We start from the raw sequence: 20,308 nt of genomic DNA, 5'->3' as shown, positions 1-20,308 counted from the left end.
TTGGAATCTAATTCCCCTGCATGTTTTGAGCTCAAGAGTCTCATGGGATAATGAAAAGAGTTTAAAGTGTGTGTTATGTTTGGGCTAATTTACTCTGAAAAAGAATAGCTTTTTAGGAGTAGAGAGCCATGTAATGAATACAACAAAGGCAGTGTTAGAAAGTTTATTACCAGAGATCAGTAGAATGCTGCCTCTTAGTGAAATTTGAAAAGAGGTTCTGAGACTTTTATCTCTTCATATCTTCACTGCTTTCCAAAATCAACTTCATCAGCAGGGCTCCAGGAGGAAGGCATATCCACAATTTGTTTTTGTCAAACCATTATAAAGAGCTGTATTTCAATATACAGGAAAAATAAGGAAGATATAATTATTTTAATCAATAAACTTGGATCAAAGCCAAATATATGCTTCAAAAGCAAATGCATTTTGTTGAGTTTTCTTATGCACTATCTAGAAATATGAAACGCCTCGTGTTATCATTTTTCATTAAAGTGATTTTTTTAACCACTGTGGACAGCTGTCATATCCGTTAAAAACTTATAATAGTAAAATTGTCATAAGAATGAAGCAGAAATACAAGACTTTATTAACCAATCTTCAGCTCATAAAAAAAATCGGTTTTTGTGCCATTCTAGATCATAAAAATGTATTTCAAAGCAGAATCATATTTCATCTGCAAGATAAAGCACAAAAGAATATGAATTGCAGATGCCACGCTAAAATTTTAAACTCTGTAAGAGGTGTTCAGGTGTATATATATCTACATAGTCAAGTCTGTGGAATTGCATGATCTGGGAGCAATGGAAGAATTTGGCACTATATCAGTATAACCAACAATAAAGATACCTGTAGTTGGATTTTGTTACAGTATATAAGTATAGACTGTCCACATAAGTTTATTGAATAGTGTAGAAACATTAAGGGCCTCATAATGTAGCAGAGTTGTCAAAGGGAGAGATCAGCTTTACCTGGATAAATGGTATAAATAGTTTTCTTTCTGATATGTGACCAGATTATTTTCCAGTTGATTTCCAGCTATGGCCCCAAGTGTCCCACAGATCAAAAAAAGATAAGGGTCAGTTACAAGGTTGAGCTCATTCTATGTTGCTATAGTAACTGACCTCAAGCAACCCACAGAGGACTACACCCAGTTCCCCAGGTGATATTTCGCTGTCCATGCCATCAATCCCAAGCCTTTCAAAACCAGACTATTTAATTGTCAGGGTACTGTTTTGAAGAGTGCTTTGTCCCAGTGATGCCAAGGTAAGGCTAGCAGAGCTCATTTGTGTCTCCTGAAGACACTTGGGAGAAAAGACATGAGTCCCATCCCTCCAGACGGATATTGGGAAGCATTCTCAGGGGGTTTAAAGAAGGGTGCAACTATATCCTCCTGGATTAATTAAGAAAATATAAATGAGAACTATAGCTCAGATATTCTGTACAGTAAGACGCTTTCTTAAATAACAAATATTGGTGAAGTAACATCATCTCGCATGTCAAACGTTATAGTAACAATCTCATTTGAACATTTGTTGGTCCACTGTTTCCTGCTTGTGACCCTGTTTTGCTTATAGTCTACATGCTTCTTTGCTCAGAGCTTGGTTCTACGTTCTTTTTTGTGGCATTTAATGACAAATCAGTAGTAAAACAGTGCCATCCGTCTAGAATGAAAGTGTTAGTTTCCTTACACTGCTTCCATAGTCTTTGTTTGCTAATAGGCTTTCTTTATTGTCAGATCTTGTTTCATTTATTTGTTTTCCTAGTCTGTTTGTAGTCACCTACTAAATAACATCATGGTGTAAACGGCTTGGATTGTTTGTTTTAAATAGTGCTTTACTTGGAAATGAATGGCATAAATGACAGTTTATTCCATTTCTCAATTTATTTCCATGTGTTTATTCTAATATCTATTTATTTTTTACTATAACTAAAGCACCTCTTACAGGGCCCCATTTAATGTTGCCAGATTTATGACATAGAACATTAATGTTTGGTTACGCTGCATTTCACTATATCAAGATTCATTAGAAGTATAGGTAACTCCAGGATGTGCGCGCCTCATTGTAGCCTCCCCTTAACCTTAATTTGCTGCAATGAAGCAGAAATAATAGTGCTTTTTGGAAGAGCTGCAGTGTGGGATTTACATGCTGCTATCAAGAATGAGTGTCAGATTGTCTTAAATTTCTTCACAACATGGTCTGGGACTATTTTATTTTCTTCTGTAAGGGAGAATTTTGTTTTATTAAATCAAGTTGCAGAAAGAAGTTTTAACTAACAGTAAAGACAGTGCCTCTTTATTGTTCAAATCTCTCATTTGTTATTGGTTTGATAACGTCATTGCATGACAGTGTCAATGCACTGTTTTATATTGCCATAAATATAGTTATAATTAGAAATGAAGCTGATACAGAACATGGGTTTAATACAGCATTATTAATTATACTGCATCCTCGCCAGGAGGCTGCTATTGTCAGTTCTCTTAGTGGCTTAGAGACTCATTGTAATATGTATTAGATGCACATTGCTGCAACAGAAATAGCTTTATGGAGAAGCATATTCCCACTATAAAATGAGCAGAATGACAGTGTAAATGCTATTAAGCATCCTGTCAGCATATTTAGAACTATCACGTAAATGTGTTTGAACTTAAGAACAATAAACTGTGTGCTTCACCGCTGCAGTTCAGCTGGGTCGGGGCGACCCACTAATCCTCACTAACAGACAGTAAATTATGTACCTAAAAAATTATACAAATGCCTGCCTTTGACATCAGTGGGCACCACCCAGGTTTCACCTTCAGGATTCAGATAATCAGCTCTCATTCCTACTGGCTTCCCTCAAGACCAGTATGGAAATAAGTATGTGTCTGCCAGGGATCAAATGCTTTTGGAGACAAAAGTAGGTACTCAGAACATTACAGGATACTATCATCTCCCCATGATACTTTTACACAAAGCACTCTGTTCCTCTTTTGGCCTGACATAGTTTCAACCTGACAGAATCCAGCAGGCCTGCTTGTTTTAAACAAGAGCACATCCTATTATTTTTTTGAGAAATGAAGTGTAAAATTAATGCTTATTATTCTGAGCTGGGGTGGGGGGGAAGGAAAGAAACCTTAGAATCTTGTTTGGAGTGTATTGCTTGTTTGGTGTTAAAATCAATAGATCCACACACAGATACACTTAAGGAGAAATGGGAGAAGATCTAGCAAAGCAAGCAGCAAAAATCTGCATTTTATTTTACAAATGAGAAGGGCTGCATAATTCACTTGAGTTATGTGGGACTCTCTTATGGATGCCTGTCATGTTAAAAAATGGAATAAAAATGAGGGAAATGATGGCATGTTTTCTTTCACTAGCAGCACATGCTTGAATGGCGTGCTGGCTGTCAGACACTGTATTGTCACCATGAAGCTGTCTCACATGTACCTATGTGATCTTATATAATTCAAGAAAGTTATTCTCCAAAGATACACCTGGATCTCTATGCATACTCCGTGTTTCTATGTAAAATTCTATTAAATGCCATAGAGAAGAGAGTGATTGTAGCAGCAGTTCTCTCTGTATCTTTGGGCATTTTCATAGTTTGGATACACATGCATGAATAGAAAAATGCTTGTCGTGCTAACCAGGGTACTTTCCCTCCCCCAATACTCTTTTTTTCTTCCTGGATGGTTTTATAGACACAAGGAATACATGATGGACTCCTGTGGGAGTGGAATCAAAACCTCACTGGTGAGGAGAAGGCCTTACAATTTAGAAGTGGATTTGCAAATCAAAAGATCTTGCCTCAAGTGGGATAAATTTTCAGATCTGCAGGAACCTATTATATTTTATTATTTTTCATTCCAGGTTTAGTTTGTTATGGGTTTAACTATGTAAAATACTGCAGGGATCAGCCAAGAAAATATTCAATCAGTGTTACCTAATTAAATATCTGAAGATCCAGAGAATATAATTTCAGTCTCATATTGAATATTACATATATTTCACATTTTTAATTTTGCTGAAATTATAGGTATTTAGCCACAAAGGAAACATTTTTCCTAATGAGTGCTCACTCAGGACCATATGTTATATATGAATCACAGGTTAATGGGTTTCTGAATAATACAGTATATGGAAGTTAGAAAGTGAATGTCAAACATGATTTCTCTGATTTACTATTTGAAGGAATTCTTTCTATTACCATAGTATCAGCTTTGTACTTTACATGTTTATTATACTGCTATTTGGTTAAGGGTTCTACAGCATCTCCATCACAAAGCCATCTCCCTGCCTTTTTTCCCCCATGAGGTTTATTACTAAACTATGCAGATTTGCACAGGACTGAAACTGAGCACACAAGAGTCTCTTCTAGGAAGTCAAGATAATACAGGAGATTGGGGGAAGGGAAGTTTTAAAAACATATTCATACTTAAATGCTAAATATCTGCCCAGCTTCGGTGACTGTGCAGATCAGAAATTTTAAAAAATTCGAATTTAAAATCCTTGTGTTCTGACAAATATTCCGCCTCTTGGTTTTGGCTGTCTAGAGAATTTCTGGAGTAGTCAGAATGGAGAGTTGAAGTCCTGGGCCTCTGTACTCTCACCAGTGTTTTCTCTCTTCTCCTTTCTGTCTCCCTTTTCTATTTTTACTTCCTTCCCATCCCATCTGTCTGTCTTTTCCCCACTGCCCTCAATCTCCCTCTTCTTTCTCCATGAAACATTACAAAGAAAAAGGATAGAATTTCCCCCTCCAGTCTAAACTGTCTATGCACACTGTGGGGGCCTTTATTGCATATTCTGCAGTCATTTTATGAATAGAGGATCACAGTGCAGATCAGGGTAGAGAAACGTGCCCTACATGTTAGAGGTGCCTGGCATCCCCTCAGTGGGAGGAGCTATCCATTCATGCTTCACTGATGCTGCCTCTTCTCCTCAAGCATTTCTTGTCATCAGCATTCTGCTCTCTGCTCTGTATGTGTTACAGGCAGTATGGGGAACAGAGCACCAATTATAAGTGTGTCAGGAGCTTACCTGTTTTTGGAGCAGCATAGACAGCTCCTAATACAGGCAGTAGCTCACTACTGCACAGGGTACCACTTACAGATTTTTTTTAATATCCTCCTGGTGAGGCTAGGGCCCTTTAAGATACATGTACTCTGGGAATTCTCTCCAGCTGCATGCCACCAACCCTCCCCTGCTGGTCCTGTTTTCAACGAAAAGCCAGGTTCTAATATGCAGGCTGTGTGTGTGTGTGAGCTATTACAAGTGCATAATGGCTGCTCCATTTGCCTTCACTGTTACCATACTACTGTTATTTAACTTGTTACTTTGTAAGGGCTTTGAGATTCCATACGTTTCAGAGGCCTTATGGAAAACAATAATTTTCCTCTGTTCAGCCATTTTAAGGTTATAAAAAGGTAATATAAAAGCAATTATAAACAGAGATTTTCTATGCTCTTTCTCACATTATTTGAAGGATGCAAATACATTTAGCAGGAGGTTATTTCATTGTACACTATAATCACTTATTGCTATTCTGGAACTAAAAATGTAAATTAGATGAGATTTTGAGATGAAGACATAAAGTAGTGCATATCTCATAGGCCAGAACTTGATTTTTTTAAAATATATTTTCATGAGAATTTCACATATAATGTCCTAACGGGGAAGAAAATTTTCAGCTGGTATTCACAAAAAAACACTCGTAAAAACTGTGGGCATATTTATTGGCATGCACAAAAGAGGTATCTCCCCTGTTCTTCCTGCCCTCCTCCTTACAGATTATTTAATTTGTATTTCTGGGAGTCTTGAAATGTTGTTCCAATATCTCACAATATGTCCTAACTGCACAAAACACCAAAAGTGGCAAATTAATGCATTAGGTTAATATGCTGGTAAAAATAATAATATTAATAATAGTAAATGTTTATTTATTAATAAAACAGAATTTAAGGGGATTTTTAAATAGGTTCTTTGTATTCAGAACATCTCTATGAAAGGTCTTTTCAAAACCAATATATATGAAAGGGAAATTCAATTTAAAAATGCCATTTAAATACCATCAGTGGTCTCACTTCAACCTAAAAAAGGCATTACATGTAAAATGAAAACTGAGTTAGCCCTGCATTCCTGCTATTCTCTGTTAGTTTCCTCCTCTCTTCCTCCTATATACTTGCAATGTAATCTGAGGTGAAGATGGGATTTCACTCTGTTTCTGGTGGTGGTGGTTGAATTCACACTGTTCAATTTGTTTTAAATGCTGTTTGAGTGTTTAATAATAGATATCCAGAGCAACAATGTTCTGCCTTTATGGTAAGATGCAAGGTGCAAAGGTACAGTATTGTCACAGCCTGTAAACAGGCATATATGTTACTGGTGGTTTGATCACAGCATCACTTTCATCACAGCTGAAAATAAATGCCCCTAAATTTGACTTGCGGCTGTACACCTGAATACATTGTACAAGTGACTGTGTGTGCTTTTGTAATAGGGACACAGAAATTGTAATGTCTTTGGGTCCTTGAAGCTGTGCAATCCAGCACTACCATTTCTAGCAGACTGCTGCATTTCAGACACTAATCTGCTGTGTCACTAACAAGTTGTATCATTTGAACCTTGCAGAGGAAGGCATCAATCATGAGTGCAAGCTGTGTAACCAGATGTTTGACTCTCCAGCAAAGCTTCTGTGTCACCTGATTGAACACAGCTTTGAGGGGATGGGAGGCACATTCAAATGCCCTGTTTGTTTCACAGGTAAGACAGTAAGACCTAGACAAGCCTCAGTGTGCATGGCTTGATCCAGAAATGACACACAGGGGATTTTTAAAATACAGTATTCCATTCCTTGGGAAAAAGTGCTCTGCTTGGAAATGTTTAAAATATCACCAGTCTAAAACTGGAGCTAGGAATGAAGAACAGCACTGTGATTTTTTGACACCAGGCATCAGTTCTCAAGCGCAAGAAGCTAATTACAGCCTTTTTAAAGTGATATTTGTTGGGTAGAAAATGTGATACATTTAGTAGCCTGTAGTCAGTTCTCAGTGGAAGCACTCATGTGAGTAAAGGCTTGGTAAGATCAAACCCTAAAACTGTATAGTTTTGACAACTGCTGTATTCATTTTTTTCACTGTATGACCAGAATCTGCCCTCAGATACATATGCTGAGGTCTTGTTTTTTCTGTGTAGAGCACATATCTAACATCTTGCTGTTTATCCATCTTTTGTAGTTAACCTTAAGCTGTCTCCGCAAAGCAAATTTGGATGATCTTGGTTAAAGTGACTGTCTGTAGGATCTGTTGTCACCTGCTCTATATGCTTTTTAAAATTGCAATTAACATCTTGTATTTGTGAAATATGAAAGTAATGCTGGATGTGTACATGACTTCTGTCTTTCATTTCCTACATATGTGACTATGAGCTCAGAAAAAAATAAAGGGTTGAATCGTGAGGGGCGCTCAGCACTGGCAGTACCCCTTAACTTCAGTGGAAGTCGCAGGAAGACGCTCATGCAGTGGAAGACGCTCATGACGTCTCAGGTTTTGATCTGCAGTTTGAGACTGGAGTTTGTAGTTTTGGACTTAATTTGTCCTTTTCTGACCATGTTTACACTGCAAGCTCAGCTTGTGTACACATACTCTCTGTAGCCACGGGAGCTAATCCATGCTGAGTATACTCACTAGTTTCAGGCAGGTCTTTTGCTCTGCATGGCTAAGCCATGTCTCCGCTGCCTGTGCTACCGCAGCTGTTCATACCTGTGCTAGCTCAATGAGGTTCATGTGAGTACGTATACATGAGCAGGGCAGTCACACCACTACTTAGTAGTGTAGATCTAGCCTCTGAGACATGCTATAAAGTAAATCCTTAATAGTATTTCTTTAAATTCAGTTAATAAGAAGCTACTTTTGCATATTGCATAGGTCTAGAACTCATAAACATTGATCTAAAATGAGATGTGAAGTAGGCTGAGAAATTATCTTAACCAAATAAATCATAAACTCAGCATGCTTAATTTCCAAACTCTACTTGATAAAATCAGAATTACTTTCAGTTCAGAATTATAAAAGTGCTTAAGTGTAACAGTATTTATGGTATTGAATCTTATCTCTTCTATTCTGTATGGACAGAATAGTTATACAGGTTGTCTTTGCAACAGACTACATCTGCAGGTTCACACTTCCTTTGTAGTCTGCCAGAAATGTTGCATTGGTCACACATCTTCTAGATTAACCCCACAGGTCTCTTCTGGTCCAATTCTCCTGCATTATAAATAAATCTCATGCACTTATGATTGGCTCACAGCTCCCTGCAAAAGAGGTGACGCTTTTTTTCGATTATACAATTGGGTTCATCCAATTATGAACGGATAGCTGTGACTTTATGGTGGAATTTCAAAAATCGATATGATATTAACTAAGCTAAACATTATTCTTTAAAACTTAAATTATTAATATTGTCCACTTTTGCAGGATAATTGTACTGAAACACAAATATTGATGATTTATTGATAAATATCATTGGACCTTTTAGGATTACAACCATAATCAACGTGCAGCAAATATAGGGCAGAAGTTACCTAAAGCAAACAATTTCTGATCACATTGTATTATTTCAGTTTTTGTACAGGCAAATAAACTGCAGCAGCATATCTTTGCAGTCCATGGGCAGGAGGATAAAATTTATGACTGTTCCCAGTGCCCACAGAAGTTCTTCTTTCAGACAGAACTTCAGGTATGTTTTTGAAATAAGTAAATACAAACTGACAGCAATTATTTTGTTTGTATGTAATAACCCTCTCATCACTGCACGGCTTTTAGACCACTTCTTTAACCAATGCATAACCATGGTTTTCCCTCCCTCTTTGCAACAGCAGCAAACTCTCCTAGTCTCTCTTTCACTCTCTTCCCGTGGGTGCTATCAGGAGAAAGGGATCTCCGAGCCTGGCTGGCATAAAATAACACAAGACAGATATCATGATTCTTTATGAGTATTTCTCTTGACAGTAGCATTGCTACATACTGACATGTCTACATCAAGCACTATGTAAATAACTTCTTTTTCTCAATTAATAATGTAGGGAATCATTAATAGACAAAGACTAAACTAACGTTATGACATCCCCCCTTCCCCAGTGTTAAGTAAAAAGTTAAGGGATCGTAGCTATCTAGGTACCAGAGCAAAATGTACGTGCTACTTGAACATAGAATTCTAATCAGACCAGCTACAGCCACAGAGGCATAGCAGTGTGTAGCAGATTGTTAAAACTAGGCACTACAGTCCAATTTCACTGCTGGCATAAGTGGATGCAGCTCCATTGATTTCAGCCTTCCCAAAGTAAGCATGTGAGGGGTCCCCCATTCCCAGGGCCACCCAGAGGATTCAGGGGTCCTGGGGCAGGGCTGGGCCTTCAACAGCAATTCTGTGGTGAGTCCCTCTCGGAGGGAAGGATCTCCCACCGAATTGCCGCCAAAGAATGAAGTGGCGGCGGTAGAGCCGCCTAAGTGCCACCAATCGCGGCTTCCCCTCCCCCGCCCCTGGCCACTTGTGGTGCTTGTACTCACCGAGTGGATACCTGAGGCTTCGGAGGCACTTTCGCAGCGGGTCCTTCACTTGCTTCCAGTCATCCGCTGCACTGAAGGACCCGCTGCTGAAGACCCGGAGCAAGTGAAGGGCCCACCCCCGAAGAGCCGCTGAAAACCCGGAGGGGCTCATGGGGCCCCTGCGAGGCCCAGGACCTGAGGCAAATTGCCCCACTTCCCCCCCCCCCGGCAGCCCTGCCTCTTCCTGTCTCCACACGTGCAGACAGAAGTATGCATTGCACTTTTTCAAAAGACTATGCTGATCCAGATTCCCCTGGCCCTCCTGGAGGCAGTAGATCAGCCTCAGGCACAAGGGCTCTGGGAGCTCCCACAGGGGCAACTGCACCCCTTCTGCTGCTACTGCACGCATTGGCTGAAGAGATAAAATTTAGCACTTAATGTTGGAGGAGTTCTCAGAAGCAGTGTTGGGAATCATAGAAGTATAGGCCTGGAAGAGGCCTTGAGAGGACATCAAGTCCAGCCCCCTGCTCTGAGGCAGGGCCAAGTAAATCTAGACCATCCCTGACAGGTGTTTGTCCAACCCATTCTTAAAAACTTTCAGTGATGGGGATTCCACGGCCTCCCTTGGAGGCCTATTCCAAAGCTTTACCCTGAGAGTTAGAAAGTTTTTTCCAGATATCTAACCTAATTCTCCCTTGCTGCAGATTAACCAATACTTCTTGTCCTACTTTCAGTGAACACAGAGAACAATTGATCACAGTTCTCCTTATAACAGCCCTTAGCATATTTGAAAACTGTTATCACATCCCCCCTCAGTCTTCTTTTCTCAAGACTAAACATGCCCAGTTTTTTAAATCTTTCCTCATAGGTCAGGTTAGTGTTGAATCAATTATGCTTAAAATTAAGTTTTGACCTTCAGTGTTAAACCCGTTGAAATGCGGAGAACCTGCCATAGTGCTGTAACTTTGTGTTAATCTAGCAGCAAAGAAGAGCCCTGCATATCTAATTATCGCATAGAAAAATTGACTACCAGAGCTTTAACTTTTAAACAGATACACAGAGGTTCTCAATCTGGCCTTCCTTATCATACATATTTTACCTGTTTAGCATTTCTGCCAAAATACTGCTACCGTCCCCTGGTAAATGTAATCTTTTTATAGAAGATACTGTATGGCTCATTTAAATCTATTAGCTTTATAAACCATGATTTACTTAAACTTTGGAGGTTTTTTATTTATCTTGCTGAATTCCCAAGCTGATGCCTCTTGTGTCGTGCTGTCATACCGTGGAAGGATGGTTGATCTTTTCACTTTGTTGATTTTATATTTTTTCTCCCAAGGGAACATCTTCTTTCCCTTGTTCTAGCAACCTCATTTGCATAAGTGTACAAAAGTTTTAACTATACTTTGTTAATATTTTAATAAAGTCGGCAGATTTTGTTTTTGTGATTTCTCACTGTGTAGATTTTAGAAGATAATACTGGCTCACAAAGCGAGCTTGGATTTTTCCTCTCCTTTTTCATTTAAAGTGGTCTTTGGTCAAAATGCCAGCACAATTAAAATGGGTGCAGTGGCTTCCTAGGTCACTGCATTAACCTTTTAAATCAGATGGTCAAATACAGAGAACCGTGCTAAATTATAGTCCTAATGACCAACTGCTTTTTGCAATTAACCATTTTAATTACATAGTGTTCAACTTCTGAAGTGTTGTGCATAGCAAAATCTATGCAAATAGTAGCTTTCATCAGATAAATTTGAATCGTAATTTTCCAGTTTTTACACGGGATTTGTGTGCATTTAAAATTCCTGTGTTCATAATAATTATACAAGTAATTTTAAATGGTGTTGGCTGAATGAAAATTTAGTGTTTAACTACAGAGTTTTACTTGTGAATTTAGTGGTGACTCAGGATAAGGTGTTTACTTGAAGTAGGGGGGTTTATTGATTGAAATAACTGAGCCAAGCAAGGCACAGAGTATGTGAATAAATTAGTTAGGAAGACTTTTGAACTGGCAACCTTATTTAAGATGATTAACTCATCAGTTGCTTATTTGTAGGTTGCCTGTTTTAAATTCCTTGGCTGTTTATTAAATTTTTGTCTGCTAGTTGAGTAATGAAGATTTAGTATTACTAAGTGAACCGGTTGTTTAGCTGCTAATAACAGTTTAATCTGCATAGACCCTTTAGTCTCTTAGTTATGCAATTTCTCCTGTATGTTAAAGTCTCCGTCCATCAAACAGTTATGCTTGACGAATCTGACTTTTCAATTCTAATCTTGCATTCCCACTGGTGTAAATTAGGAATAACTCATTTTAAGTCAGAATCAGACCTGTTCTATTTTATTTTACTTACTTGTATTTTTTTGAAATCTTAATATTACATTACAAGGAGAAACTTTCCATTGTGCCCCTTTAAATATAAATATATGGAGATATACCTATCTCATAGAACTGGAAGGGACCCCAAAAGGTCATCGAGTAAAGCCCCCTGCCTTCACTAGCAGGACCAAGTACTGATTTTGCCCCAGATCCCTAAGTGGCCCCCTCAAGGATTGAACTGACAAACCAGGGTTTAGCAGGACAATACTCAAGCTATCCCTTAGGTTACAGAGGGCAGGAAAAAGGGAGCAGAGTGGGAGAAGGGCATATATTGGAAGAAAAAACTAATTAATTTTGCAAATGTAATGGCATGCTATAGGTTAGCCCTGCTGCTGTGTGACTATTTTTAAGCAGATTCCTTAGGTATAGTATGACATAAAGGGGCATATATGGACCATGTTAGGAAGGAGATTATCTTTTCAAATTCACATTTCAGTAGTTTGGGAAAAAATTCAAGTTACTGCATCAATAGCATGACATTTGCAGGTAGGCGGGTGGAGCCACAAAGACAAGATCCTGTTCTCAGTTACACTGATGTAATTCCAGAGTAATTTCATAGACCCCTGTGTAATAAAGAATAGAATTTGGTCCTGCTTGTTTAATATTGCGGAACTTCCACCATCAAAAGAAAAATTGAAAACATTGTAAGAATAAATACATTGTGATATATAGTGTGTAAAGATGTCCCACATAAGAGAAGGTAGGTACAAAACGATGGAACATGCCATTCTAGGTGGAAAACAATGGTGAAAGAAAATAGCAGATCTGTGGTTATACTGAGCATTTTGCAGCAAATTAGTGCAATATTATACATTCTGAACACTCAGGATGATAGCTAGTCTAGCTTAGATATCTATGAATGTGATGAAAGTCTTACGCCTTGTAAATATTTTTTACATCTAAGGACACTTAATAGAAGTAAATTTACACATAACCTATAATACTTTTGTTCTGTAGTACTTCATTGTACCTTCTGAAATTTATTTAATGAAACAAGTGTAGACTTATCTCAGGAGTTAAATGAAAATTGAATTTAGCCTTATTCATACTACAGAGAGACGAAAGAAGCCTTTGTGAAACAGAGGATGATCTCTAGGACTTATATTACAAACTAATCATTAGCTGCTGAGTGTGCCTTTAATGTACTGCCCTGCTGAAGCTGAAATAGTGTACAGCACAGCCATACTTTGGAAATGAACTAGTGAAAGTACTTTGCCCACTGCAATGGTAGTCTTTAGACTTACACTGAAGTAGGGAACCCTGCCAAGTTAGAAGACAGACTGAAATCATGACACATGTTGGGTGTTGATAGTTAAACTTGTGTTGTTAAGCAGAGTTGCGAAATCTAAATTCTTAATTGCTTGCATTAAGAATTACATTAAGCAAATTGTGAATGAATAGTGATTTTAGAGGAAACTCAAGGAGGTTTTCATCTGTGCTCTTTGCCCCACTGTTTTTCCAAGGAGCCGTGGCATAACCAATAAAATATTTGTATTTAAAGGATTAATTCCTGCTGTTTGCTTCTATGCTGCTAATCATACCGTTTCCCTCTAAATGATTGCAACTGATGAAAACTAAAGCAAGGGATATAATAAACAACACACAAATAATCCAGGTACTGAGAGAAAAGGGACCTGCCAGTTCCTTCCTAGTGCAGGTGTTCAGGTGCCTGCTAGGAAAGAAAGGCTTTCCTTTCTGTTCAGATTTGAAGATAAGTCAAACCACTGAATTAAGGGAGCTTCACGGGAAGATTTGGCTGTAATTTTAAGTGCCAAGTTTCTTTAAATGTCAACACATCAGAAAGAAAGAGGATGCCATGGCTCATTGGCTAGCATCATCATTTTTTTCCCTTTTCAGTGTATATCAAAAGCTGCAGATTTAAGCCATAAACTGGCAAAAATTGCTGCACACAAGCTGCACTCATTACATTAACAATGATTTGTCACTAATGTTGATCCAGTGCCCGTCAAAGTCACTGGGAGCCTTTTCATCGATTTCAGTGGGCTTTGGAGCTGGCTCTAAATCTGCTTCTTTAAAGGGGAAAAATAATGAGTCTTTGCATATATAATGGAGGGTGTTATCAGTTAAATATCTATGTCCTCCAAAGAGGGAATATATCCTGCCCCTGTTAATGGATCTACTCAATCTAATAAATCTCTGATTCCTATGATGCTAATAATCTTGGGCTTGATTGTGGCTTGGTCTAACTGGGCCAGATAGGGGAGTGTAGCTGTGTAGCCACATCAGTTTTCCTTCAGTTGCGGCTCTGGGTACAGCAGAAGATCGGGCTGAGGAGTGGAAGTAAGTCATGGCTTTACCCCAGTCCAGCAGCCAGTGGATCTGGCTAGGTTTTAGTGGGGGACCAGGTTTCACCCTGAAAAGAACTGCAGCAAAGTTCCTGCTGCCCTCCAGAGGAGGAGAGCAGGAATTGAACCTCTCAGAAGCCCAGTTTCTTCCTGTGGGAGCATCACAGCTGCATTCTGCCCCCTTCTCAGGGCTGAACCTTAAAGCTCAACTTAACCGTTAGTTATCAGTGCACAAATATAAGAGTTACAAAATCGAGGTTCTGTTCGTGGCTTTATCATTTCACTCTGTCCCCCTTGGGCATTTAATGTCTCTGTTTCAGGTCTGGAAAATGGGGATAATAGTATGTACCTACTTCCCAGTGCTGTGATGAGGCTTAATTTAACGTTTTGTAAAATGCTATGATATCCTCTTCCAAACAGCCCTCTCTATACATGCAAACATTTCAGAAATTGTCACTAAAGCTCCTGGTTACATCAGTGATGTAAATTCAGGCCTGAATTGTTGGAGGAGGTTTCACAAAATACCTCGTTGAAGTACCTTTTGCTCAAAAAAAAAATAAAAACTGTCCTAGAACCTGAGCTCTGACTATGGCAAAAAAGTAGCACTTTCCTTTATGATCCTCGTGCTGTGTTTTACAGTTTGTGCTTGGCTTAGATATTAAACCCCAGGAGACTCTTTCTGGAAAAACCCATAATAAATTCTTTCTTAATTTGGTGGAAAGCATCAATTAATTCAGTACATAATTTTGCTGTTTTTTCAAGTGAAGTGTGTGTTTCTTTAAAACAGAAATCCCATCTTTGTCTTTCAACTGTTGGTGGGCTCTCTCAGACCTAGCAATTCATACCTTTTTCCTGCTATCAGAACATCAGGCGTCCTCTAAAATCAGAAAAATGAACCAGACAGTACTCTAGCAGGCTTGGTTAGTGTTAAAACAAGTTGATTAGCAAATGTGCTTGGAGCGTTTTTAATGTTTAATCATTATTAGCTATAAAACTAATAAATTACAAGAAAAACAAGACCCATTCCAGTTACATCACTGGGCTTTCAGTCACATAATTATAACTAACAATAATTAAAAATTAAAAGTGCTTGAGGCACATACCCATTGTACTTAGTCTGTCTGACTGCACATCCTTTACGTATTGCAAAAAAGGAAGTTCTGCTTGTGGTATATTGTCAAGATTAGAAAGAAAACTGTTGTTAGGTCTCTGGTTTTCAGAATGCATTTATATGCTCAGTTGAAGAGGAGTGTGTCATTGGCTCTAAATTCTTATTTTGGTGCAGGTGAAGCCCATCATTAATTACCAAATTAAAGAAATATGGGCATGAGTTATTGAGGAGTATACTTATTGGCTCTGTACCAACTAATATGTAACTTGGCATCTAGAGTCTATGCCTAGTTCTGAAACTGAGTGCTTGCCACTACATCCCTCATTGTGGCTTGGCAATGTGCTTTTGTCATGGAACAAGACTTCACGCTTTCTGTGTGCACATCTGTTGCCAAGAAGGTAATCTGCTGAAGATGATGGACTGACTTGACGTGTTTAGAGAAAACATTGACATCCATGCAGTGATTGACTGCTTCTCCAGAAAGGTGCATAACTTGGTCCATATGTTATTTAATGCATTCTGTCTTGTTTTCTGGTGCTTTTTTTGTGTGCTGCCAAGAGAGTCTGTCTTCCGGATACCAGTGAAAGAGGAGGCCTGGCTTTGTGTCTTAGAATAAAACCTCACATCCTGGCTCCCAATTCCCCTCCAAAATCTGTTGCTTCGGTCTCTGTTCCTTTGTTCTCACTCAGTATGATGAGTTGATAATCAGGTAGGCATCATTGGGTGCCACTGTAACTCCAAGGATAGGGGATGGAGAGTTTAACATACTTCCTCTTTGGTCTCTGAGATGGCAGCTTTGATTTATTTTATCACTTGAATGGTAACATCTTAGGAAAATGAATGTATAGAGCAAGTGAATAATTAAATGGATGCCTAATGACCTCTCTGGCAACAGCAGGGGTCAACGGCAAAGAATCTTGGAACAAACAGATCATGTATTGCCTGTTCGCTGTCCTGGCCCTCTTTTAGCTGTGAACAGAGAAGGTTGCAAAGATCTTGAATTGTCTTGTGCCTTGATTTGGTTAAGGAACACATCATTTATCCTTTAGTTACTCAAAGAAGATTCTGATCAGCATATCAAAAAACTGCATCTGCATCATATGGCATCTCCTGTGTCATTTCAGCAAGATCCAGTGTCAGCTCTCAGGCTAACAAAGATTCACCTGAGACTGAGCTTGGAAATTACTGGTATTTCAGCAGTCTGTTCTGTACCATAAAAAGTCCCTCTGCTTCAAAGACTGTTAATGCTGTTGTGTGACTCACCCTGGGTAACAAAGTGTACATAACTTCACATTAGTATGTGCAGAATACCAAGCAGTGATGCAGAGTGGAAGAAAAGGGTGTCAGGTGAAAGCCATTGGTTGAGTCATTAATGCACTGAAGTGCACCCAAGTGTCAACATGTGTGATCAAGTGTAAGGAGGCATGTAGTTCCAATGTGGCAGTGCTGGCAGAGAGAAGGGACTTCCTACAGTAGAGATGGCACTTGGAACCGCTATTCAGGCTGCCCATCTAAACCCATTGTTGCCTGTCATCTATGCCCTAGGGCAAGGGTCCAGCCAACTTCTGAGCAGGCACCATGCCATCCTAACAGATGGCCATGAGTGTAAGCAGCCAAGACACAATGTATATGCATCAGTTGTGTTTATTGAAAGCCAATCCCTAGTCAGAAACGTCCAAATGACAATTCTGAGCTCAGATACTTTTAGTTAAAGGAATATGGAATTGCAAATCTGACTCTGAGCTAGATTAATTTATATATGTTGCAATGTAAACCCTATGACAGACAAGTGTGTGTGTGGTTATATATGTAGACGCACGTGCACACCCAGACAAATGTGTTGAATACATTGTCCAGTTCAAGGGCTCTGTCATGATGTTCACAACTCTCCCGGAAAGTGACCCTGAGTATGTGAGAGATCTTCTTTCCCTATGTGATCATGGCTTCCAATGATAGCTGTGTTCCACTAGAACTATGAAACTGCTAACCAATGAGAGAGGCACAGGAGCTCTGGAAAGGAACTTTCACAGGTGCTGGACCTAGACTATATAATTCACGGCCACAAGGGATGATAGTGTCCATGGATCTAAACACTTCAAGAACTAAGTACAAAATTTGTCTGTTTCCCTCACAAACACACATGCCTCTTACCAGGACTCCAGGGAGGGAGACCATGTGCTTACCTAGACAGGAAGGGTGTGTGTGTGTGTGTATGTAATAAATTCACCTAGCTCAGAGCTAGATGTGAGTTTACACATCCCTTTCACTAAAGGGATTTCATATATATGACAGAAAAAGAATAATATGATTGATGGAAAAGCCTCTTATTTTTAAAACATTGCTTACCCAAAAAAATATAATTGATGTACTCCTAACATGTAACATGGGGAAAGTGTGCTTGCATACTTTAAAGATTTTTTCCTTTGATAACTTACAGACTCTGTTCAAATAGGACTTGGTAGTGCTCTTGAAATAAGTGTTTTAGAGAAACCTTTGAATAAACAATTCTGTACTCATATCAGTGGAATAAAGATCCATTCATACAGTATGAAAATAAATAAATAAATACACTTCCAGGTATACTGTAGTTCTAACAGGATGGGAAGACATGAGTACATTGGACTGTTTTATTATTAAATATCCATTCATGACCAAATGGAGATGGCCCAGGAGAAGAAATGAAAGGTGGATTTTTTTTCTGGAAGACCAGATAGCACTCTCTGGCAATAACAATTACTAATGACATTTAGAGAGAAATTAACTATGAGAAATGCAAGGTGGCATTTCAGCGGTGCCAGTCAGTAACATTGCATCAGAGCTCACAGGAGAGAGGAGAAAAAGTTTATGGATGGAAAATTAATTTTGTTATGTCAACAATTAACCAACACCTTTTCTTCACTCTCTACCACATTATTACAAATTACAAGTGTGACCAAATACAGCAACTCAGCAGAGGAATGAAATGGTACTTTAAAAGCCATGCTCCTAGAGACAGTTTCACAAGCATGTGTTTCATTCCACTTTGTTCAACAATGAATGATAGCATTGGAAATCAGACTGACTGGGGAGAGAACAAGCTCTTGACTCTGTAGGGACAAATATTATCAGTCATCATCATCTATACCAGCGGCTTTCAAACTTTGTGAGCTGAGCCCCCCCCCTTTGAGTTACAATTTTTGTTTGTGCCTCCCCAACCCAGACAAAAATAGACACAATACCTTCCCCGCCCCTCTCGGGTTCTCAAGGTGTGGCAAGATGCATGCAACAGTCTCTTGGGGTGGAGCCAATGCTGGGTGCGGAGAATGCCGGGAGCTTAAAGTGGTGCAGCCGCAGCGGGTGTTGACACTGACCCGCAAGCTGGGTGGCCCACTGAGGTGAGTCCAGGGGTGGAGCTGGTGCCCAGGCCCGCCTGGCTTTGCCACTCACCTCCCTGAACATCCTCTGTGCCTCCCACAGTTTGGAAACCTCTGATCTATACAAAAAATTACCATATAGTTCTGCAGCACCTTCTATCTGCAGATCTCAGAGTGTTTTACAAATACTAATGAATTAAATTTCTCAGTACCTTTCCTAGGTCAGTGTTATCCCCATTTTACAAATCAGTGGGGGAAGTTAAGTATCTTGCCCAAACCCACTGAGGAATTTTTTTTGGCAGAGCCAGACATAGAGTCAGATCCTTTTACTCCCAGGCCTATGTTGTTAATCATAAGGTTCATCATCTCTCTCTGTGAGTGAAATAATACCAGCATCTGCGTGGAGTCACAGGAAACCCCTTTTCCTGACTGCGCCCATTGTACGTTCACACGGGAGACACCCATTATCCATAGCGGGGCTGTGAGTGCTAGGTGCAGGTGGGAGTGTGGGGATGACAGCTGGCATCTGCTGCTGGCGAGGGGACTAGCTTGATAAAACTGAATGAGCACTGGCTAGTCCATTTGAAGGGGAAGCAGGTCCTGGTACCCAGTGCTCTCCCTGCAGTACCCTGGAGGTAGTATGCCTTACAAAACCATAATACTTCCTGGTACTGATGCTCAGGCAGTGCATCTCCTCGCCTTTCCCAGTGTGGAGGTGTTTTGTCAGAGCCATACTTTAGTCCCAGACTATATTTCAAGTAGTAAATTCTTAAGACCTGCAATTAGATGACTGCTAATAAAACTGAACAGCCGTTTTGCCCCCAAATTTCTATCAATTGTCCCCTTGTGTCTACACCTCTGTCCATCCAGTGGGGGAAAGAAGAGGGAATATCTAACAAAGCCGCTGCTGTGATTTTCTGTTGCTTTCCTAGCTACTGTAACAAAAAGCTTGTGGTCTGGTAGCTGGTTAGCTCTGGTTCCTCCTGTAGGTGTCATTACAGTTTTTAAAAAACGATTTGAGATTTTTCAAGGATCATGGAGTGGTAAATTTGAAGGGGCAGAACATACACAAAATTTAAGCAACTACTGGAGCTTGTTCCACCTCTCGGGTTAAGAAGCTCATGGAAACTGGTGTGTGGCATGCTTCTGAATGAGCCATCCCTTCGTTTGCTTGCTGCTAGAGCAAAATTAGGTTGCTTGTCCAGACATAACAATATATGCCTGAGTGTTTTCACAAGAAACGTCTAGATCATTAAATATAATAGGTCTCAGCTGCAGTTTTGATCACTGAAGCATGCACACAATTCATCACAGCAAATTAGGTATGTCTTTGTAACTTATCTTTCTGCAATTTACTGGTGCTTTTGGAGAGCTGAAACTTATATTGTATGTGCTGCAGAAGCCATTTCAGATAAAATATACTGTGTTTATTGTAGGAGAACAAGGATTCATTAATAACAAACATGGAGCATTCTGTGTTTCTGTTCCAGCATCTTGCAGAACCAGCCGTAGTACCAGCAGAGATCCCTGGCCACATTCATTATTTATCTATTTTAGTGAATTTCTTGTCTGCAGTAAAAGAGATGTAAGCTTGAACATATCAGATTGTTTGTGCCAAGACCTATACTATAACCCTTT

At 39.4% G+C, this 20,308-nt stretch overlaps 1 protein-coding gene across 4 annotated transcripts in view; it reads left to right on the top strand.

Moving 5' to 3' along the window:
* Nucleotides 1-20,308, top strand: part of ZNF423 (zinc finger protein 423) — a 333,988-nt gene that overhangs the window by 299,236 nt on the left and 14,444 nt on the right. For all 4 annotated transcript variants that reach the window (XM_050922513.1, XM_050922511.1, XM_050922512.1 and 1 more), the window contains 2 exons: nucleotides 6,609-6,740; nucleotides 8,599-8,714. In XM_050922513.1, coding sequence (XP_050778470.1) covers nucleotides 6,609-6,740; nucleotides 8,599-8,714 — 248 coding nt within the window. The remainder of the gene's footprint in view (nucleotides 1-6,608; nucleotides 6,741-8,598; nucleotides 8,715-20,308) is intronic.

The sequence above is a fragment of the Gopherus flavomarginatus genome, chromosome 14, assembly GCF_025201925.1.
Source record: "Gopherus flavomarginatus isolate rGopFla2 chromosome 14, rGopFla2.mat.asm, whole genome shotgun sequence".
Lineage (NCBI taxonomy): Eukaryota > Metazoa > Chordata > Testudines > Testudinidae > Gopherus > Gopherus flavomarginatus.
The sequence above is the reverse complement of the archived record's forward strand: the minus strand, read 5'-3'. Positions and strand labels throughout refer to the sequence as shown.